At 35.4% G+C, this 23979-nt stretch overlaps 1 protein-coding gene across 5 annotated transcripts in view; it reads left to right on the forward strand.

Annotated features, from left to right (window-relative positions):
- Afg2a (AFG2 AAA ATPase homolog A) overlaps positions 1–23979 on the forward strand; it is a 169863-nt gene that overhangs the window by 47313 nt on the left and 98571 nt on the right. For all 5 annotated transcript variants that reach the window (XR_009379765.1, XM_059265261.1, XM_059265260.1 and 2 more), the window contains exons 12-14: positions 2902–2955; positions 4436–4515; positions 8575–8701. Coding sequence is in view for 4 of the 5 variants with exons in the window: in XM_059265261.1 (XP_059121244.1) it covers positions 2902–2955; positions 4436–4515; positions 8575–8701 (261 nt within the window). In the remaining variant the exon portion in view is untranslated. The remainder of the gene's footprint in view (positions 1–2901; positions 2956–4435; positions 4516–8574; positions 8702–23979) is intronic.

A 23979-nucleotide genomic window follows, 5' to 3' on the forward strand; every position in this document is an offset into this window, starting at 1 on the left:
ATAAAGCAGGTAGTTAGAGAGTGACCTCCCTCTTGTAACAACTCAAAATCTCACAAGAACTAACATTCCTTCTGAGACTAACTGCTTCATTAAGGATCTCCCACTTTCCTCCATCTCTCTAATGTCCCACCATTTTTCACCACTACCACATTAGAAACCAAGCTTTCTACAAGAACCCTTTGGGAGCACATTCAAACAGTATACAATTCACACCAGGGACAATACACATCATTTAGCAAGACTTCACAGAATTAACTCATGCTCATTGTTGCTGATTTCATGTTTAAGAAGTGTAAACACACATACATACACCACTCACACTCTCATTGATCAAAAAATATGGTAGCAGATTGTGAACTATTTTCTCTAAATGTAAGAGCTGTCTTTAAAACTGAATATAAACTTTTGAAACTGTACTAGAATATAGTGAATTTTAACAGCTTGAATTTCAACTTCAAAGTTACCTTCCTCGGTATATTGAATTCCAGAGCAGTGCAAGATGACAGTTTAACATTCTGTGTTGCATTGTACTGGCCATTCATCTGGGTGATGTTCATGAGCTTGTAGTTCAGTACAAAATCATGCACTCTTTGGCCTAACCATCTTCCATTATTGCCTTTACTTGTTAGTAAAGTCTGACTTGAATTATTCCGGCCCAGTTTTTCTCATAACGCTAAATAATCAGGTTAACTTTTCAGATCTGTGTTGTTCACCTCATCTCCCTCCTCTCCCCTCCCTCCCCACCCCTTCTTCTTCTCTCCCCTTCCCTTTGTTTCTTCCCTGGGCTTCTGGTAATCTACTTCTACATGGATCCTCAGATAGTTCAACTATTTGGCATGCTTTCACATTTCCTATGTGTCATCAAGTGTGTTTATACAGTGAATTTGTCATGTTTATAATTCTGTTAGCAATGCTAAGAGACGGACATTTTACTTAACAGAGGAGACATCTCAAAAGCATCATGTTCTTTCCAGTATTGATTTGAAGTTGTCTTCTTTAGAACCTTTACCTATAACAGAGTGAAGACCTTTCTCTATATTCTCTAACTGCTCTTATTTAAGCTAGATGATTAAAAAGTGGTGTGTAGTATGTCTTCATTATATTAGTATTTTATGTCATATCCTTCAATTTTATGGATAGTTGTTACCAGAATAACAGTAGTAGTACTGAGTTGGCATGTACATCCAATAAAAACGATGACTCCAACAGTTTCCTTTCTGATCTTTGTCAGGACACAAGTTGCCTAATTAGTTGACCTAAACTGAATAAAATCTGCATAAAAATTCCTTCCTGTATCCTGCTGCCAACAAAAACCCATTGTGTTCATTAAAGCTTGTTTTATTGGTTGGGACTTAAAGCTTGTTTGATTCACTTCCGTAATGGCTTTCTGCGGTCGTGTTTAGGAAAGTCTAATTAGCACATGTGAGTGAAAAACACTTTTTGCCATATCATGAAAGGACAGTCCTTATTCTTTATCATTTTGTGGGACTATAGAAATAATCTTGCCAGATGAAACCATGCAAAATGGTCTTACTAGTCAGTGGGGTGATTTGGAATGTCACTCCATCCTTAAATTTTCCATCAGACATTCCGAACACTCACTGCTTGCACATGTACGAGGCAGCTGTTTTGGTCTTAGGGCAGCTTCTTGATGGCTTTACTTTGAATCTTTCTCTTCTGAACTTATACTCAGACCTCGACATCCTGTTCTCCACTTGATAAGGACTTTACTAATTTATGTACCCATTTTATATTACTACATTTTGAGATTTTCCAGGTTTTGTTTCTATTGACATAACTAGTATATTAGTAATACTCTTTTATGTGTTTCTTTGTGTATATGTAATGGTCTCCTTAGGGTATGTATGTACCTAGAATTTTTGACAATTGGATAGGAATGTTCTCAGTAGTACTAGATAATTTGAAATTGCATTTTTTTTGTATGTTACTGATTTTTTTCTCAGTGTCTCATGAATCTTCTTGATATATTGAAATCTAGGTTTACTCTCCAGTAGTCAGACCACTGATACTGTGATGGTTTTTAGTATTTCAGACAGAAATGAGCTCTTCTAATTGTAATAGATAAATCCTATAGCAGATTCAGACAACTGTAGTCTTCAGACCAAATCTAATTTGCAGCTTGTTTTGTTCCAGACTTCTAACAATGAATTCCACATTTTTAAGGGATTTTTTTTTCAAAAATGAAGAGTAAGAATAATATGTAAGTCTGTTATCTACAGAGCCCAAAATATATAAATAATTATAATATTGTGGTGTTTTTCTGTTTTTGGTTTTTCGAGACAGGGTTTCTTTGTGTAGCTTTGTGCCTTTCCTGGAACTCACTCTGTAATCCAGGCTAGCCTCGAACTCACAGAGATCCGCTTGCCTCTGCCTCCCGAGTGCTAGGATTAAAGGCGTGCGCCACCACCGCCTGTCTATATTGTGTTATTTTTAATGTGGTTAATTTTTGCTTGCACAGGCAGGCTAAGAATTCTCTTGTTAAAGCTGATTAGTACAGTTTGATAGAATTCGATTCATCTTATATGGTACCTGGAGACAGGAAAGAAATAGGCAGATAACCAAAAGGAAGTTCAGGCAGGAGCAGCAGATTGTGACTAGGCACTATGGAGCTTTACCACAAAGGTGGTTATGAGAATGGGATTCTGGGATGGTTAACAGTGTGGATGGTCCTGAGACTCCTCTGGCAAGGGTAGTGGCTAAGAGTGCCTGCATGGCCTTGTCATGTTGAGTGCAGCATTGACACTGGAAACATTCAAGAACTTTTGTCATAGATTGCATGGATCTTGTTCTTACTCTTTGTGGGGTTTTTTTCCCCTTCTTAATACAAGGAAAATATGGATGACTGTGAAGACACCAAATCACTGGTTTCTTTCCTTACAGGGGCCTGAGTTAATGAATAAATATGTTGGTGAATCTGAAAGAGCAGTTAGAGAGGTAAGAAGAGAACCACACTCCACTGTTTTGTGTACTTTTACTTAGTTTTCGGTACTGAGAAGTGGCATAAGTTTTCTTCAAGCAAATACTATTTTATGATTTAAAATGCAACTTTGAGTACTCTTTAATATTTTGTGTATGTTCCTATCTACCATACTATCCTAACTTTCATTTTTACCCAAAATTAATTTTAATAACTACCATCCCTCCCCATGTTTGTGAAAGGAAATGTCTATCTTTATGGAGGACAGTCAGTCTTGTATGGAATTTTAAACTTTTATATTAGATAGCCTTTTTATCTTAAGTAAGCATCATACTTGAAATTTTTACCTTACTGACTTGATCTTACTTCTGCTTGATGATTTAGACAGTGTGTCTTCCTTCTGTCAGCTGACTTTGAAAGTCAGACCTTTAATGCCAGCTCCTGACTGTAATGCTTCTTCATTCTAGCTGTTAAAGTTGGGGCAACTAGAGTCACCAACCTGCCTCACACAGTGTCCCCATATGTTCATAGAACACACAAATAGCAATGGGATATTGGCTCTTACTTGTGAAGACTTTAGTGCTAATCAGGAAAAATAGGGTTTCAAATACTTGTCACAAGAAACTATTTAAAATGACGTTTTGCTTTTCTTCTTTAAAATGTAGATAATGATAATTTTGTAAAGTATTAGTTGAAATGACAGCATGAGAAACAGCAATATCTACTAATATTGAACTGGCTCCTGTATCTTTATGATCATGTGACGCATGAACAAAAAATAATGGTCTAAGTTATAAGAGACACATATCTAGATGTTTTTCTGCCCATGCTGCCTTCTTCCAAGCTCATTTTCATACATTGTTCCATTGGCTGTTCATTGTGTGAGACACTGACTTTTCATGGTTTATCTGGCTTCTGTTCAAGTCAGTCTATGGTCCTATATGACATTTTTCTTGCCTGGGTTTTATGTCAACCATTTTCCTGTACATTCTTAACAGAAAATGATTATGACTTTGATATAATATGAGCATTTTATATGGATTTTATTTGTGTTTTATGATAGTATTATTTATTTATTAAGTTCCAGATATTGGGCCAAATGTTTTATGCCCTATTTGTTACTCATTTCCTAATCTTCTGAGGTCTGTATGAATTATTACCACCATCCTTTTCTAGATGTGGAAATTGAGATCTGAAGAAGAAAATTTGCCTGCTGAAGCTCACACAGCACTTGGTAGAGCTGGTATTTAGCTGAATTTCTCTGATTACTTAACTGGTCTTCCCTGTACTGTATTAATGAGTAGTCTATTCACCACTAAAGAAGTTACTTTTAAAGCACTGAGTGTTTTGGGCACCTGCTATAGGGTATAAATGAAGTGATCAGGCTGGTAGTTTTGTACATAATAGATTTGATTTTACATGGTTTTCAGAAGGAAGCCAACTTTGGAATTTTCTAGCATTTGTTAATCTTATCTACTGTGGTATTCTTTCCATTAGATATTCCGTAAAGCAAGAGCAGTGGCACCTTCCATTATCTTTTTTGATGAACTTGATGCTTTGGCAGTTGAAAGGGGCAGGTAAGAAATGTTAAATAATAACAGTATCATTTTTATGCAAATTTTATCTATTATATTTTTCTAGAAGAAACTATTTTTGAATCTGTGCAGTTAATTTCTCCTTTACCCACTTATTTCATCTAATTACTTTGTATAATCATTTCCCATACAATTGGAAAAAATACTAATAAAATTGAAGGATTTGAGTTAATTTTTAGTTTATGTACAAAGGTCCCTTAGTACTATATATTAGCAGTAATTGTATTGATATAAACATACAGTTAAAAGTGAAAACAAAGTTTAATTAAATATAATTATTTAGTATAGTAGAAGCAAATTATAAAAGTTGTTACTAAATGATCCACACAGAAATCTTATTTTCATGTTTCTAGCTTTGTGTTGATGAAGCAAAATGGTCTCTTCTTTAGACAGTGTCAAATATAAAAGGCTTGAAAGAGAGAAAAAGGGTTATTATATAGATTTTAGGATTCTCTAGAATAAACTTAAAATAAAATAGAATGTAGATTATCTTAAATGATTGGACCAAAAGTGCTTTAAATTTTAGAATTTTTAAGTTTTGGGATGTTTTCTTAGACATTGATGACAAGATACTCAGAGTTTTAAGTCCTGAGCATTTCAGATGCATTATTATTGTGACATAATCAGTTTTTCAAAATACAGCATAATAATTATCATGGCATGAGCATTCTTTGAAGATAGATTTCAGTGTATCATTTATATACTTTTGCTTTTGGTGCTGGGGACCAAATCCAAGACTTGGACCTTGCTGTTCCTGTGCTCTTCCCCTAAATTAAACCTCTTGTCCAGCAGATGTTTTCTGTAACAGAACCAGCTATTAAATTCTTAAGTTGCTGTAGTGCAAAAACATCCACAACAGACACATACTAGTGGAAAAGTGGCTGGCTAGCCACATCATCTGTGTATAGTTTGCCAGTTTTTGTTTTGTGTTTTAGTATAATCCTTTGATTATATTAAATGCCTCGTGGCATTGTGTGTCTTTTGAGAATAATTTGGACAGGGGTCTTGACTTATGAAAGGAAATTACTATATTATGAATGTCTAACTAGTATTTTCTGTTGCTAAATGTTTTTGAAAGCTCTGTTGCCTTTCTCTAGCAGATAGTCAAGTTTTATGACATTTCATTATTTTAGTGAATATTTGTATTTAAGCTTTTTCTTAATGTTGGCTTTGATTTCCTAGGATCTCAGTTTTATGGTTTTTGTTTCCTACTGATGTTTTGAAAGTCAGTCAAATTTTTTTCTTGGCCTATGAAATGTTTTCACCAAATTGCTCTCAAACTAGGTCTCAGTGGTTATGTGTATATAAAAGGCAAAAATGATAGGGGTAATCAGAATGGAAGAATTCCCCTCTTAATCTTAATGTTAAACTACCATTCTTTCCTATAAGAAATAGTGATTAGATGTTTAACCCTTCCTATGTAGAAGTGACAAGAGATACCAATAATGTGTTTCTATATATATATGTCCTTTAATTAAAAATACTGAGTAATTTCCCATAGGTACTATATAACAGCACAGAGCCACAAAATTTTGAATCTGAAAGGACATTTGCATAGTTTGTTTAAACTAACTTCTTAGATTATAATTGTCAAATCCTCAAGAGAACCATAGTATTTTATCCTCTTGTAGGTACCAAGCACAGTGCACATAGTCACACAGTTGAATAATCAAAATATTGAGTAATAAGAATGAGGGGCTAGAGGGTTTGATTCAATGTGGTACTTAGGAGCTCCTGAGTCCAGCTTCTGCTCATAGGTTTTCCTGTCATTGGTAAATAGATTTTCTGTTGTATTTAAACATACTGTGTTATGAAATTTTATCACCAGCATTTCTGTTTATGAATTTTTTGTTGGGGGGTTCAAAATAAATCATTCCTTGAGGACTCACAAGGCATTTGAGCATGCAATCAACTGTTGAAATTAAATGTAAGGAACTCTACAAGTATATGACAGCAGTCTGCTGAAACACCTAGGAGCAAAGGCTTTTTAGTAGTAAATTGAATACAGGCTGATCATTTCCATCATGCCTGGCTGTTACAAAGCATGTCATAGGAGATGCTTATAGTACTGGATTGATGGTTTCCATATACTATTTTGTAATGAAGGATCTGTAGGGAACTGGTAATTTTTGTTGTTGTTTTGTTTTGTTTTTTAAGACGGGGTTTCTCGTGTATCCTTGGATGTCTTGGAATTCGCTCTAGACCAGGCTGGTCTGGAACTCACAGAGATCTGCCTGCCTCTGCCTCCAGAGTGCTGAAATTAAAGGCATGCACCACAGTGGGAACTAGCAATATTGATTTGAATGTATTTACCCCAAAGTGTGTTATTTCCAGTGTTCTGAAAATCTTACATTATGTTCACCCAACTGCTACTGCCCCCTACTTCCTTTCCTCTCTCATCCTCCTTTGCCTCTTCTCTGAGGTGTGTGCATGTGTATAATAGTGTGTGTTTTGAAGATCAACCCAAGGCATTGGGCATGTAAGACAAACACTCTAGCATAAAGTAAATACTTGTGGGCCACACTGCATTTCAGTTCTTTAAGGTAACTTTAAAAGATGACATGTATCTTTATAAAATTGTGAGAATGATTATTATGATGGTGCTTGTAACTACTACCTACTGGTACTTCCTATGTACTACGTACTCTGTTGGAGTCCTTCCATGTTGGTATTTAATTTTTAAGATAAATTAATCACTTGGTGTGCTGTAACAGAATACTAAATAGGTTTTGTTTTGTTATTAATTTATGTGTATGGGTATTATTGATATTTTTGAGTAAATTTGGATCTCGTGAATTTTTTTATTTTTAATTTTATTGACTTATACTTTAATAGTTGTTTTTTCTGCTTTGACTATTTATCTAGTAATTATGAACTCTTAGGATCTTTGCTAATGTTGCTATTTGATTGCTAAAGACTCTTAGAAATATTGTATTGTGGAAAATTGTTGTGAAGGATATAGACTATTTAAAATGTCCAAAGTTTATTTCTAGGCAGAGTTAGGTAGCAAACCTATATACCTAATGGTCAGCTGACCTGAAAGGATTAGAACTTTGGCTTTCCACTTACTCTCTGATCTTGAAGAGTTTAAATACTGCAAAGGACCACTTGAAATCAACTTCGCACTTAGCATCAACACTTACAAATAATATCTCGTGTCCCCTTATAAGCTGTGGGTCAGAGGATTCTATTCTGTGGATGGTGACACCTGAGTCCTATCACCACTGTACATGGTGGTTATGCTAGGTGTCCTGTCACAGATGCCAATGTAAAGATAACATTCATCTTAGGACAGAAAACCCCTGTGTCCTTTCCTGTCCCTCCCAAGTACATTTCACTGGGTATCTGTATGTTAGAATACACACAATGCTGTTTCATTCCATAGATTAGGTAATTCATAGTTCTGAGTAGGTCTAAAGAAATCAACATGATGATGAATGAGTATTGTTATCTTATGATCTTGATAAAGTGTTCTCTCAGAGTTTTCTTACTTGATTTAAGGATTTTGTATCTGTGTGGAACTAGCTCTGTGAAAGACTTAATGACCCAGTTTGTTCAGAAATGAGGGCTGTGATGACTACCCACCTGCTGCTGTGTTTTTAAAATACTTGGTAATTTCCATGCATCTAGAGAGATTAGAGATAGCCCATTTGTTTGGAGATACACAGAATTTTTCAAGTAATTCAACCTTACTCTGAGCAATGAGTCTGTATCATAAGGTATTTTTCTTTCACTGCCTGTCGCTGTCAATATGGCAGATGTAAGTTGTGACTGTCTTTAATTCTTTGTGTGTTTGAGGAACTGGTTGAAGTAATCTTATGTCTCACTTCCCAATTCTTCCCAAGTCATTTACCATTTTAGTGTTAGAAGAGCCAGCATGTTTGATGATAATAGGAAAGGAAATTATTTGAATATAGTTTTTGATATAATTTAATTACTAATAAGTTGTCAAACATACATTTGCAATAAAGAACTTCTAAAATAGTAAATAATATTTAGGATAGGAAAGAAATTTTTTTTAAACTGTTTTCAAAATATCAGTTCTTCAGGTGCTGGGAATGTTGCAGACCGTGTTTTGGCTCAGCTGTTAACGGAGATGGATGGGATTGAACAGCTAAAAGATGTAACAGTTTTGGCAGCTACTAATCGCCCAGACAGAATAGACAAGGTAAGAAATAAGGTGGTGTGGGTGTTGTAGTCATTGGGTTATGTCTTTTTGTGTTATTAAGTTTGTTTTGTCGTATCTCATTTGAGTTTTTCATTAAGAGGATGTTGGAGGCTATGGAACAGGCTCACCATTTTAATTACGTGCTACATATTTACTACTTCCTGTTAGAGGACAAGAGAAGCCTAGTATTTTTGATGAACCAGACTTCCAATGTTGAGGAAAGTTTTGAATGGAATTTTGACTGTGCGTGACCCATTTGTACTTCTACTAATGGTACTAGAAAAATTTGGTCCCAGGTTTCATTCTCAGGAAGCTGGAACCATTACAGTGAAGTTTTTGAGTACAGATGAACTCGAGTTGGAATGGACTAGCCAGCCTCTTCTTAACTGAGAGTGTCATACCCTTTTATTGAGAATTACAATGAGAAATGGGGAAGATGACTAGGTCCAAGACCACCCAGGGAGCTACCCTATTAATGAAAGTATTTTGTAACTCTCCAGCATCCTCCTTACCCCCTCACTGCTGCCAGAAACTTTCCTTGTATTTCACTAGAAAATTAAATATTTAAAACTGATTTGTGTCTGTCTAGTTTAAGCTTCTTGAGAATTTTTTAGCATTTTCATCTATGCCATGGTAAATGTCTAAGCTATTTTATATTTCAGAGCATCATGTCACCTGCCATAACTTTACAGAAGCGCTGTCCTAGCCATCATTTTCACTGTTTAGAATGAAAATAATAGTGGATTCTGTTCTCTCAATATGTACCTTAGATGCCATTCTCTGTGTGGGTGTATGTGCACTTTTTAAATTGTGACTTTTAAAAGATCCTTTAGAAGATAAGAAGGATCCTTTCTCTTAGAAGAGCATCTTTATTTAGTTCAAATAGGTGTTTGTCTATGTGGTGAAGGCTTCTTGGTCAAAAGCTAGTAAGAGGACTTGCTTTCCCTTACTGCTGCTGTGTTTACACAAGCCAGCGGAGGTCTGAACATTTGTAGGGTGTGAGTCAGTGCTGAACATCTCACAGGTTTGTATGAAAGGTAGGAATAAATTTCGTCAAGGAGTATAGAACATGATAATGAAACCCTAAAAGATTACCTCATTCAAATCCACTCTCACTCCCTCCTTCCCTAGTAGGAATACTTTTTTTTTTGGTTTATCCTGTTAAAGTTTCCATTTTTTCAATGCCAACTCTTAGGGACACCTTTGGTTCCCTGATGTTGAGTGCCTTCAATGTTAATTCTGTTTCTTGAAGTAGGATTTTGGGTGTTTGGTAAATTTTCTTTGAGTTCTTCTAAATCAAACTAAATGACTTAGCCTGGTGACAGCTTTCATTAAGATTTTCTTGTGTAACAAACTGTCAAGTCACCGTTTACCTTCCCTTTTTGTTTACCTTTATCATTTCTATTTTTGAAGTTATAAGTCTCATGTTGAAGCCTTTACCATGTTTTATGCTGAATAAATCAGTTTTTCTATGAATTGTTTAAATATGTGTATTGTGTACAGCCTCTGGAGCTAAGTCATGATTTATATGAATGGTGATACAGTGCTCTACTTGCAGTAAGCTATCTAGGTAGAGAAGAGTGGCTGTAGGAGGAGTCATTGATATGGTACTATACTGGAAGGCTGTAATAGTTTCAAGTTCACTACACCACTTCTTGAAGTTCTCTTAGCACTTCCTCTTTTTACAATACAGTTTCTTAGGCTAGTTGTTCAACCGGGCAGCTCCTCAGAATTGTTATATCTATAATTTTATTATGTGACAATATAAATGTTTACGAATGGCTCCTAATCTTAGAGTGGCATTGGGACTTACATTGGGAGTTGGTGGAATTCACTTTTTGACATTTGTGATCACTGAGATTTTATCATTTAGATATTTAAGTTTGGAAAGTTGAGATTCTGTGTTTAGTTGTCTTAGTAAGCAGTAAGTATCTCATGATGTCAACGGATGAACAGAGCTATATTTAAAGACAGGGTTAAGTGGGCTTTTCACTGTGTAGCTATCCTGATGCACTGAGCCCTAGTGTAAAGTTCCAACTCAATGCTCCATCCTTTTTCCTGTTTACATTGATATATGTTCATTCATGTAGACTTCACCTGGACTCAGACTACTATAACTACTGCTTGTGCTTCTACTAAAGTCTGAGAGCTTCTGCACATAAGGCTGATTCCTTATAATCTCTTTATGTCCTTAACTCATTTTGTGTGAATTGTTCTCATTCACTCTCTCCTTTTCCCTTCCCCTTCCTTATTTGTGAAAAATGTTTCTTTTCTTTAGACCATCTCATTAACTAGTCTTTGGCTTTTCAGATTTAACATCTTGGGTTATTTTATATGGCATTTTTATTCTATCTTCAGAATTCTTTATTTTTTGAAATGCATATATAAGCTTATTGAAATGGGCTGCATTTGTTTTAATTAGCATATAAAATAGTAAGTTTCATTATGGTGTGTTCCCATAATCATGTTGAATACTTGGTCATGTTAACCCTTACTGCCCTATTTTGTTTTCTGTCCCACCATTGTATTTAAATTTGCATGCCACATTGTCGTTTGTCTTTCTGAGTGTGGATTCTTTCACTTCACGCCCATGATCCCCAGTTCTGTCCATTGTCTTACAAATGGCATTTCTTGTTTACAGTTGAGTGAAACTCCCTTGTGTATATAGACATGGTTTTCATTATCTATACATGTTGATAGATTGCTAAGATGGGTCTATATCTTGATTACTCTGAGTTGTGTTGCAGTAAACATGGATGTTGTGCTGGATAAGGATAGTTTATGTCAACTTTACACAAGCTAAAGTCATCTGAGAAAAGGGAACCTCAATTAAGAAACTGCCTCCAGAGCTGGGCGGTGATGGCGCACGCCTTTAATCCCAGTACGCAGGAGGCAGAGCCAGGCAGATCTCTGTGAGTTCTTGGCCAGCATGGTCTACAGAGTGAGATCCAAGATAGGCACCAAAGCTACACAGAGAAACCTTGTCTCGAAAAAAAACAAAACAACAACAAAAAAAACCAAAAAACTGCCTTCGTAAGATTGGACTGTAGGCAAGCTTATAGGGCAGTTTCTTAATTAATGATTGATGCAGGAAGGCTTAGCCCATTACTGGTAGTGCTATCCCCAGGCTGGTGGTGCTGGGTTCTGTAAGTAAGTGGGCTGAGTAAGCCAGAGGGAGCAAGCCAGTAAGCAACGTCCCTCCATAGTCTCTGCACCAGCTCCTGCTCCAGGTTCCTGCCCTGTTTGAGTTCCTGTCCTGACTTTTCTTCAGTGAAGAACAGTAATTTGGAAGCATAAGCCAAATAAACCCTTTCCTCCCTCCCTGAGTTGCTTTGATCATGTGTTTCACCACAGCAATAGAAACTTTAATTAGCTAGGACAGATGTGCAGCTATCTCTGAGCAGTGCCGACTTGGGTGGCTTTAGGTATATTCCCAGGTGTGAAGCAAGTCATATGCTAGTTCTGCTTTTAGGTTTTTGCAGCCTGGATACTGATTTCCAAAGTGGCCTGTGCTCCTTGTCCATTCCCACCAGCAGGGTTTAAGTCTCTTTGCCCTTATCCTTTCCAGCACTTGTTGTTTCCTTACGATTGTCATTCTGACTGGTGTGAGGTCGAACTCCAGTTTCGTTCTGATGTGTGTTTCCCTCCTAGTTAAGGATGTTTAAGATTCTTTTCATTGATTTATTGGCTTTTTGTACTACTTTTGAGAAATGGGTATTCCACTCAGATTGGCCATTTATTGATTCGTTTAGAGCAAAGGTGTTGTTTCTGAGTTTTTTATATTACAAATTTTATGTTCCCCCTCTGTGATTTATAGTTGGCAAAGATTTTCTCCCACTCTGTAGCCTGGCTCATCATTCTGATGATTATTTACTATGTAGAGACTTTAAGTTTCTATTTGCTTAATTTTTGAGATTATAGTATAAGTACATCATTTTCCCCTCCCTTTTCTCCTCCCAAACCTTCCCATATATCCATCCTTGTTCTGTTTTGTTAATTGTTGTTATATGTATTTATGTATATTCATATGTATTCCTAAATACAGTCTTCTCAGTCTGATGTTACTTATATGTATGTCTTCAGGGCTGACCATTTGGTATTGGATAATCAATTGGTGTACTGTTCCCTGGAGAAGAGTTTCTCCCACTCTGAGCATTTCTTAGTTACCTGTAGTTCTTTGTGTCTTGATTAATTTTTTAATCGTATTTTGGATAGTGTGAGCAATAAGAATCTAGTTTCACTAGTCTACATTTGAATATTCAGGCTTGCCAGCATTATTTATTGACAAGGCTACCTTTTCTCCCATAGAAGTTCTGACACTGTCTTCAAAAGTCATGTGACTGTAGCTGCAGGAGTTTATTTGGGGGCCCTTTATTCTCTTCTCTTGGTCTGCTTGTCTTAGTTTCTCCCAGTACCACATTGTTTCTGTTGTCTGAGGTATAATTGGAAGTTAGGTATCCTGATACCTTTAGCAGTTGCCATTTCAGCTGGAAGAATGCTTTGATTATTTGGAGTATTTTGTGCTTTAGATTAATTTTGTTTTACTTTTCAGTTTTTGTAAAGAATGTCATTGGAATTTTGGTAGGAATCTACATTGGCTCTGTAGATACCTACATATTAATTTCAGTAAAACAGCCATTTTCAAAATACTAATTCAGAGAGGTATCTTGTAGTGTTTAGTTTTGTTAAGGCATTATTAGGAAGGGACTTGCACAGAGCTTACTGTGTATCTGTGTAACTCAAGCTGACTTTATACTTCCTGTTTCATTATTCCAAGTGATAAGATTACAGGTGTGAGATGTTTCATTTTCTTTAAATCTTTTGCTATAGTTTTGGATATAGCCCTTCCCAAATCTTATTCTTTCTAGATAAGTTTTTAGAAGATGTACAGTATCACTGCAGGGCCTTAACATAATCAAATAGCAAAATTCAGATAATGTATATGACCAAGATGACCAGGATCAGGACAGTAGTAGAATAGCTTGAAATTGACAAAAGACACAAGTGAAGGAAGAATTGGAAGACATGAAGTGAACGTAGCATCCAGTATTCGTGAAAAATATTCAGCCTGTTAGTTTTCTGTGTCTTTTGAAGATATAATAGACAATCTGTTATGTCATTAAAGTCTACAGTTTTCTTTTTTTTTTTTTACTGAAACGGATAATAATAAAGCATTCCAAATGCTACCCAAAAAGGTGCTGTATAGCAAAGTTTTTGCTTTCAGTTTCATTATAGTTATGGATTGGCTTCTTGGTTTTCATTTTGGATACTACCTTCCTACACTTATTACTACAAATTTCTTTTTGAACACATCATGAAAGAAAGCAAGTATTAACCAGGGGTAGAAAAGTGACTTTTCTTTTTTTAACTGAGAGGTTTTTCAGGGTTGGAGGTGGCAATAAATTACCCTTAAGATGATGGTTGTGTAAAATAAAAAAAACAACCATACCAAAAAAACCTTTGATTGACAGTAGAACACCTTAACTTTTTTATTTAAAAATTATTACAAGGATGACTTGTCAAGCTATGTATTTTCTCTTTTCATGGTTGTTTGTTGAGCTTATAATATTTAGATTCTGTTTAATATGCTTTCCTGAAAACAACAAATATAAAAACAATTTTTAATTAGATCTAAAGTATCTAGTTGTATAATTGTTTAATGTTGACTCACTTTTAAATTTGAATAAAACTCCTCTTTTATTGCAAATACTTTTAGATTCCTGAATTTTGGAACTGATACTGAAATTAGTCAGGAACCAAAGTCATATATTGAATATTTTAGAACCATTAGTAGAATTAACTTGATAATGTTTTAAAACTTAATAGAATATTAATAGTAATAAAGTACCATTTTTCTGTGTGGTACTCATTGTATGTGGTATGGAGTATTTGAAGTAGTAGAGGTAAGCATATAATTTTAAAAAGCTGCTTTTAATACCTACATTCTAATTTGAATATCTAGACATTTTAATGCACTGTAATCATAAAATGTTAGTGATCCAGACTGTAATATTTTAGTGGTGGGTGCATCTGAACAGATCAGTCTGTTCCTGACGATAGATTTGGTGTTGCAGTTACTCTTTTTTAACACAAGATGGTGATGCTCACCTGAAATGCTTTGAGTGAAATCCTCTCTGCTTTGAGAATAGTCAATACCTCTGTGTAATTTATGTAACAGAAAGTGAGAAATTTAAGTTTAGATTTATGTGAATTAGAGATAAATGAGATGAGAGCTTTAAGAAAGGGGAGAGATGAACGATGAAGTGATTAATCAGTTAATCACATGTTAGGCTAAATGAAGGAATCTAGATGTAAAAGGCACCAATATTTGTTCTATTCATGTCACATTGTGAAACAGCAGGACTTTAGTGTCAAACATTAGACAGATGTAGTTGAGCTGCATGGCTGGCTCAGCAGTTAGAGCACTGGCTGCTCCTCCGGAGGACCCACATTCAATTCCCAGTACCTACGCTGCAGTTCACAGATCTGTGACTCCAGTGCCATGGACTCCAGTGCCCTCTTCTGATCTCCAGGTGCTGATATGCTGTGGTGTATATACATGCATGCAGGTAAAACACTCATGCATATAAAGTAAAAATTAATAAATCTTTTAAGAAAAAATAGATCTGGGAGCTGGGCCATGGTGGCCCACACCTTTAATCCCAGCACTTGGGAGGCAGAGGCAGGTGGATCTCTGTGAATTCAAGTTTAGCCTGGTTTATAGAGCTAGTTCTAGGACAGCTGGGGCTGTACAGTGAAACCTTGTCTCTGAAAACAAACAGAAAAATAGATCTGAAAGTCTTAGAGAATTTGTGTCAAAGTGATATACCAAAACTTTTTGAGATTATATAAATATACTGTGACTTGGGTGTGAGATGATTTCCAAGCCATGTGTACTTGTCAAAATCCTTAGATTTTTGCACAAGAATGTGCAGACTTTCTAATATTACAAATTATATCAATAAATTTGATCAGTAAGAAAATACTCTTGAACAGAATAAGTCTTAAATTTAAACAGCTAAAGAAAATTTTAGCAAGTTGGGTGGAGATGTGGCTTTGTAATCCTCACCCCTCTCCAAGCCTTTAATTATCTTTGGTAACCTGTTTACCCAGACCTCACATTACCCCTGCCTTATTGAGTTTGAAGCTACATCTACTAAAAGGGCGCTTTCTTTCAAACTATACTACCTGGCATTCGGCTCTCATGTAGGAAGAGTTATAATGCTGCAAAGATTCTTAGAGAATGGTGTGCATTGTTAGCACATTGGACTAGAACTAGAGATTTTGCCAATCTTTGAGAGATGTTATTCAGTAACATGAGTCAGTTTGTTTAGTTTGGTTTTGATTAGTGTGTTGTATGTGGTGTAATAAATACAGTGTAATCTAAAGTATCTCTCTTTTCTCTCCCTCATTACCTTACTGCAAGATCATCTTCTAGTTTTATAGAACAGGTAGGACAGGTGAGCTAGAATAGTGAGTAACAAAGAGTGTCACCTTCCATGGCTTTCAGTGTGGGATCAAGAGTGAAGTGTGTGACCTAAAGTTACACAGTGAATGACTTGATAGCAAGCTTACTTAGAGCCATGTTTTGTTCTAAAATTACAAACCAGTACGCCAGTTGTGAAGATTGCCTTTTAGATGTCTGTTCTTACCCTCTCCCCCACTTTTCACTCTGGGTGTTAAAGTGCAGAAAAGTGGTAGTGCATAAAACAGTTATTATGTAATTAGAGATGTGAGCACAATAGAGAGCACTGAGTAAGGTGAGCAAGATACTTTGTAATAACTTTGTGAGGCTTATTCTCAACTCCTGTAAAATGTCTTACGTGGTTAATATTGTTTTTTTGCTATCCATAGCTGAAATCCATAATATGATCTTCAATATTCACATTATATTACTTGATGACTTGCATACGGTGTGAGGCAAAGGAGAAAAGATGAGGGATGGGGAAGGCAGAGGGAGGGTAGGTAAAGTTGTGTGACTTTATGTATTTGGCAATTAAAAGAGAGTAAGCATTTGCAAAATAGTTCATAAGTTTTCTTTATGCTCCCAGGAAAATTTAACAGAAGACTGAGGGCAATGAGCTACATATAAAACAAGCTAAGTAGAAATTGGCACACCACTGTACTTAGTGCCTATGTTTGGTATTTTTGGAGCCCAGACACACCCTTTCATATACCATTGTATCTGGTTTTCATGTATCATGACACTGATGAATAGTTACTATATAGACTGTATAGCTGACAGCTAAAGTTACGTGGTTGCTGGCCCTTTAAGGAAAATAAAATACCATTTTCTGAACCAAAGAAAGTGAAGCCTTGTAGACCATAACTGTTTGGAAGAACTGTTTAATTTTTGGCTATTATTAGATCATTCACCAAATATCTGTTTAGTACCTGTATGTGCCATGCATTAAATAAGGTTATAGAGAATGGAAGCCAAGCATACCCTATAAAAATGGTCAACTTTTATTTTTATTTTATTTATTTATTTTTTTTACCAGTTACAATAACTCACAGAAAGCTGATACTTAGGAAAAGAGCTGGGGCATGCTCACGTAGCAGCACTTCCTTATCTGAAACACAGCCAAGTACCAGGCATTGTGTAGACGCTACAACCTTTTTTCTCTCTCTGGTTCTCCTTGTTTGTGTTTTTGTTTGTTTTTTAATGGTGTTCAGACATGTTTTCTTAAACTATTTGTTACCATACAAGATATCTGACTCGACTTGGAAGGACTCTTTTCTCTTGTGTTCACTAATATGTCTAGTCCTAAAAGACATAGCACTAGTTAGTATGAGAGAGATCTGCCTTTCATGTTCTTCCTAGTTTATTGCATTTGGAAAGTATCGGCTTTCCACATCAGCTATAATTTTACCAAACTAAATTGTGTCAGCTTTAATTTTTGTTATATGTACTTCATTGAAAAAACTAGTATTTCCTATTTTTTAATTTCTTTATCAAGTTATACAATATATATGTAGTAATTTCCTTAGAGATTGTTTTAAGACATTAATTGTTATGTTTCCTTCATTGTGATTTATAGGTATGTGACCAGAGAACACTTGAATTCTGATTTAGCCTAGAATTTGGTGTTCTGTGGTTGTTAATGGGCATTCAAGTTTTTAACTACCCGAGATTTCACGTTTAACAGGATAATAAAGAGGATTCGTTACTATTCATTATGAAAATGAGGGAAAACCACAGAGAAAGAAAGAAGTTAGCATTTCTGGTCATGAAGTTTGTATATGAATGTCTGTGAGAGCATATGAAAATGATACAGTGAAAAACTAAGGGTGCCAAAGGTCATTGAAATTAAAATGTAGACAGGCAAGAAAGATGGCATAGTTTTGTTTTCTTGTGAGATCTTGAGCACCTCGGTTTTCATCCCAGCATCGTACAAGTCAGGCATCCCACAAAGGATGTAACCCCATCTCTGAGGACCTAAGCCCTATGCTGGCCTGCGTGTGTGTGTGTGTGTGTGTGTGTGTGTGTGTGTGTGTGTGTGTGTGCGCGCGCGCGCACACAAGCACTCTTCAGGTAGGTATAGTCCTTTTTTCTTGAGTTATTTTGAAGAGTCTCTTATCAGACAACACTGATGGCTGTTTATTTTAAGGAGGTGCTAATTTGGTTTTTTTCTTTTGAGACGGGCTGATGTTCTTTAACCCAGACTGGCTTTTAACTTACTGTCTTCCTCTTATAGGTGTCTGTTACCAGGAAAGATTTGAAGTTTTTTATACTTTATATTGTTTATGTATCTCGTTTAAGTCATGTGTGTCTTAGTTATTTCTGTTTCAAAGTTTAGTTTCCTCCCAGCAGAGACTAATGATAAGGAATCATTTTGTCTGAATGGTAGGCTAAACGTGCACAGTATTAGGGTAAAAACTTATATACAAAACATTGTATTTTCTAATTTTTCTAATTCCTAAGCATTAGCATCTTTATTTTGTGTTTATACAGTTTCAAAGATCATCCCCTAAAAACCACAGGGCACAGACATTTTCTTCCAATTTATTGGCTAATGCATTGGTTTAACCCCAGAGTAAAAATTGACCCCTGAATGATTTTAATTCAGGAACAGAAGCCAAGGTGATCACTGTATCAGTTACCCAAAAACTTTTGAACAATGGATCAGATTAGCCTAGAGATAACAGTACACTTCTGTCTTGAGAGTCCAGATAGACCATAATTCCCAACAACATGGAGCAAGATTTGAAAGGAGTATATTTTGTATATCATGAACTAAGAGATGAGAAGAAAACTATTGAAAATATACCATGATATGTATATTATAATTCAACAATATTTTGAGAACATTTTACTTTTTTAAAAGATACAGTTTTTACTCTGCAGGAATGGTTGGAAGAATAGATCCGTATATACAACCCAATCTTGAAATACTTGGTAAATCAAAATTCATTAGAACCAGCTTCAACTTTATAATCAGTGACTATCTCAGCTCTTCAGGAAATAGGCATCTCTGTATGCAAGGGAGTACATTAAAGAAACTACGGAAACGGCTGTTCCATGGTGTGGTTAAGGAGAAGGTCTTTATTGGGAATAAGAAAAAGAATATTTAGAGGCATGTGAGGAGTCCAGAGCAGAGAAAAAAAGAAAGTAAACTGAACATGGCCAGGGCTATCTTTCAGAGAAGCAACAGAGCATGTACCTTTATTCAGCAAATATAAAGCTTGTTCTAATACCTCGTGTTCTCTGTGTCCTAGATACAGGTATTTAACAGTTTTTCCATTTATGTATAACACTACTATTTAAGTATGATGTCTTCTGTAGAACATGGCAGCCCAGCCTGCTCCTTGATGTCTTCCTCTTTCTTTTGTCCCTGAAGACACTCTCCCCGCCAAGATGAACCACATCGTTTAGTTTTTGTTGCTTATGTCCATTTAAAAATCTTTCATTTTCCTAACTATATTAAAAGTATACTTGCAAGGACACCAGTGATTACAGAAAAATTGAGTTCTGCTTACCACCCACCCCTAGAATTGTCATTGGCTCCAGTGACACTGTTTTCTGTTCTGTGAACTCTGCTCTTGATCTCAATTGAATTTATTATTAATCATTATGATGTAGGAATTAGACACAAATTTGAATCCAGTCAGGTCACTGGTTGTGCTTTTTAATTTAAAACAGCCCATTTATTCTTCCCCATCGTGCTGCTGTTCTGGTTCAGTTCTTTCCCAGGGTTATTGTGGTTGCTCTGAATTGGTTTCTCTGACACTGGCTTCTTCCTCTTCCACTTTATCATGATTCTGTTTTATATCATTCTTTCTGAAGGAATGTCTACCATAGCAGCATTGCGTGCTGAAGAACTGAAAATCCTCTTTCGACTGTTGAAGTGTAGCCCTCTTGGCTCTCACTGTTGACAGAAGTGCCACCACCCCTGTCCTTGCCCAACTCTGGCCCTTAGCAGTTGTGTCTGGCAGTCAGGGCCTGCGCCTGCTGAGCTTAGGTATTTGCTCCCCATGATCTTGAAGACCATTTTCACTACTTTTCCTCAACTGTTGTTCACACTGAACCTTGACATTACGTGGTTTCTGTCCTGAGATTTTGTTGTTGTTTTGCTGTTTGTTTTTTGGTTTTTTTTTTCCAGTCTGTCTGATAACTGGAGTCAGAAGACATAAAATCACTTTGAATAACTCTCAGATAACAGCGATCATGTGGCTGTTTGCCCACTGAATGAAAAGACATACAAACATTTAAATGCTGTTAGTACCACGTAATCTTTTAACAATGAAATATTTAACCCTTTTTAGTTTTCTTAGGGATTTTAATGAAACCAACAATTAGGAAGAATTGTTTCAAAAAAGAGTCTCATAATTTTATCTGTTGTATAGTTGTAGAAATTTTGTATCAGCAGGTGGCAGTCAAACCAAATTTTATTCAGCCGAAAATAGTAAGTTTTTATTTCTATAAGAGTTCTGTGTAAGACATGAACTGCATTTTATACTGCATTTATAAACAGAATTCAAAGCTCTTTATTGGTGGGTCTGTTGGAATTGTAATAAATATGTTTAGCTGTAAAAGGTAAATAGTCTTTTTTTCTTGTTAAATTAAAAAAAGGAAATTGGCACATAAACCTGCTATTTGTTAGATTTTGATGTTGGTTGGTTTTGTTTTTTTGGGATTATTTGAGAGAGGGTAGGTGACCACTTTACTTAGAAAACTATTTTGTAGCTTAGCAGTTTTTCTTTTATTAAGTTTTTTTGTTAAGATGATTATAGAATTTCTTTACTTTGTCTGGTGAATTTGGGGACAGGCTGTGGCAGAACACTGTAAAATATAGCCAAATCCTTGGTCGTAAGGCTTTCCTAGCAGTTGCTATCTACTAGTGTTATAGAGAACGTTCCATAGTGTTGGCCTGGCTCTTCTGAGGGAAAGAGAGTTTATTCTAAACATACTGGAGGTATCACCCTATCTCCTGTTTTGTGTCCACAAGAAGAAGATTCAGGAAAACTGCCTTTGTGTAAACACTGGAGTTGCTCCCAGACAAGTGCAGTCCTGTCTGTGGTGGGCAGGAAAGAGCAGTGTCCTGGAATGTTGCTGAGAAGGAAATCGCTTTTGTGTTCCACAAATGATAGCCTTAAACTTTTTAAGAATGTCATTTTAAAATGACAGCTCTGTGTTTATGTTTCCTTCTATTTATTAACTTTGCTTGCATGTAGTTCAGAAATGCATTTAATTGGGAAAAAAACATTGTGTTTGAAAACACATCTTCCTGTTAGTTTTTTGGAAATCGTTGGTAGAAATGTCAGGGTAAACATGAAAACACTTAGTAAATAAATGCCACTTTTTGTTCTCCTGGCATAAACACTTTTGATCTACCACTCCCATTGAGAACTTGCACTGCAGAAATAACATGGGAAAGTGGTTTTTAACAGAGATTGTATTTTTTTCAAGTTAGATGTGATGGGACTTTATTTTGTTATTAAAATTAGTTGTGTAAGTTCAACCTTGAATATTTAATGAATAGCTTTTTATGTGTTTAATTATAATAGTTAATAATTCACTTAGAATTGTATTGAAGTTTTTTTTAATGACTGAAAAATGGTTATGGCTAGACTTTTTAGGCAATTAACAAAAAAAAAAAAAAAAAAAAAACCCCGTAGACTAGAATTATGTCCAGTTTCCTGTGTTTGTGGTTTCTTTTCTTCTTTCTTATGAACTCTCATCATTAACTACCTCATTACTTAATAGTGATTCTCTACTTCAACCTTTCCTCTAAACCCCAGCAAAATATACCAGGCCTGGGGATGTACCTCATGCCTGTAATACCAGTTCTCTGGGAGCTGAGTCAGGAAGGGTCCTGTCTCAAAAATAGAAAACAAAAGCATAGCAAAATAGAGTGAGCTTTAATAATGTCCAAATACAGGATTTTAAATGCTTGTTGATAATTTTAGAAAATTATTACATACTTAGTATGATCAGATAATTTTAGTGATGTGTATATATATATATATCCTACCTTTTACCAGTGGTTCTCAACCTTCCTAATGCTGCAACCCTTTAATACAGTTCCTCATATTGTGGTGACCCTCAACCATAAAATTATTTTTGTTGCTACTTCATAACTGTAATTTTGCTACTGTTATGAGCTATAATTAAATATTTTTGGAGATAGAGGTTTACCAAAGGGGTCACAACCACTGCCTTACATCCTTTTTTTTAAATTTTTTTTTTATTTTATTTTTTTATTTTTTGATTTATTTTTTTTTACATCCTTTTATTTGCTTAAAATATGTAGAACATTATTCTTCCTATTTATTATGCCCATTCTCCTAAAATTGTTACAAAGAATTCTGAGTGTTAGGGCTGCAGTATTTTTTCTTAAGTCTTCGAAAGAAAAGACTATGCTGCTACAGGGCCGCTAAAACACAGTGATATGATGTTGGGCTCTTGTTGCTGAGCTGAATTTTTATCACCTCTCTTCGTGGCCATTGCCCATGAACTTTGCAAGATTGCTCTTCTGCTGTAAGTAAATTCTGTAAAACAAGTATATTGAAATACATTTTCTCTTTTGAATGCCATCTTGACCATTGAAGTGTGGCACATTCAATTTAGGATTTTTAAGTGAGGCATCTATAACATAATTGTATATCTTTTTGGTCATCCAATATTTATGAGTTAGATTCTCTTATCATACCTGATCCTACAAAAAACATACATACACACAGATAAGAAACCTGACCAAGGTCATAGAGCCAGGAACTAGAGTTTTGACAAATGCAGAGTTTGTGACGCAGCCCCATGATTACAGTGTACAATGATTTTGTTTACTCCAAAAGAGTTCCTTTATGTCGCCACCCTTCTTCCTATTTGTGACAGTTATCGGTCCATTCCATTACCATTGCTCTTTCTGTAATGTCACAGAGATGGATAGATGCAGTGTACATACAGTCTCTTGAGGATAGCTCCTTTCAAGTCATGAGGTTTGGCTGTCTGTGTTGCTGTGCATATAAGAAGTTAAGTTTTTAGTGTGATACAGTTAACTGTATACTTGTTGAAGTGCATTTTAAACTGCTCTCAGTTTTGCTATGAAGAATGATGATGTAAATGTTTATGGGCAGAATTTTGTGTAAACAGGTTTTTATCACTAGGGTAATACTAATTAGGAATGCAGAGTCAGAAGAATCAACTGTACTTGACTTCCTAAGAAATTACTATGTTGCCTTTTAAATTATCTAAACTTTGATGTGTTCTTATGAACAATAAAAGAGTTTCTGATATTCTTACACTAGCTAGTACTTGGTATTGTCGGTTTGGGTTTTTTGTGTGGATGGTTGGTTGTTTTCTGTTGTTGTCTATTCTTTGATAATCTGTTCTGTCTTTACTGTTGTAGCTATTTATATGTATCCTCCAACTTTGATCCTTATTTTCAGTTTATGGTGTCTATTCCCAGCCACTTGCTCTTGCATATAAACATTTAGAATTAGAGTATTGATGTCTCTGAACCATTCAGCTGGTACTTTGTGGGGATTGTTTTTAATTTAAATCAATTTGAGGAGAAATTTTAATATAATAATAATCTCTTTGTCATGAACATTACATGTTTATTATATTTTCTTTTATTTAGAGTTTTATAGTTCGTGGTGTAGAAATCCTGTACCTGTTTAAGATTATACTATAATAGTAATTTCTCATGGGATTATAACAGTATTCTAGATTTTCATTCCAGTAGAATTAGTATGTCATGATATTTTTATCTGTTGTCCACATACACTAGTTCAGGGAGTTACTTTTTATATATTTTGGAATTCATGGTATTCAT

The sequence above is a fragment of the Peromyscus eremicus genome, chromosome 6, assembly GCF_949786415.1.
Source record: "Peromyscus eremicus chromosome 6, PerEre_H2_v1, whole genome shotgun sequence".
Lineage (NCBI taxonomy): Eukaryota > Metazoa > Chordata > Mammalia > Rodentia > Cricetidae > Peromyscus > Peromyscus eremicus.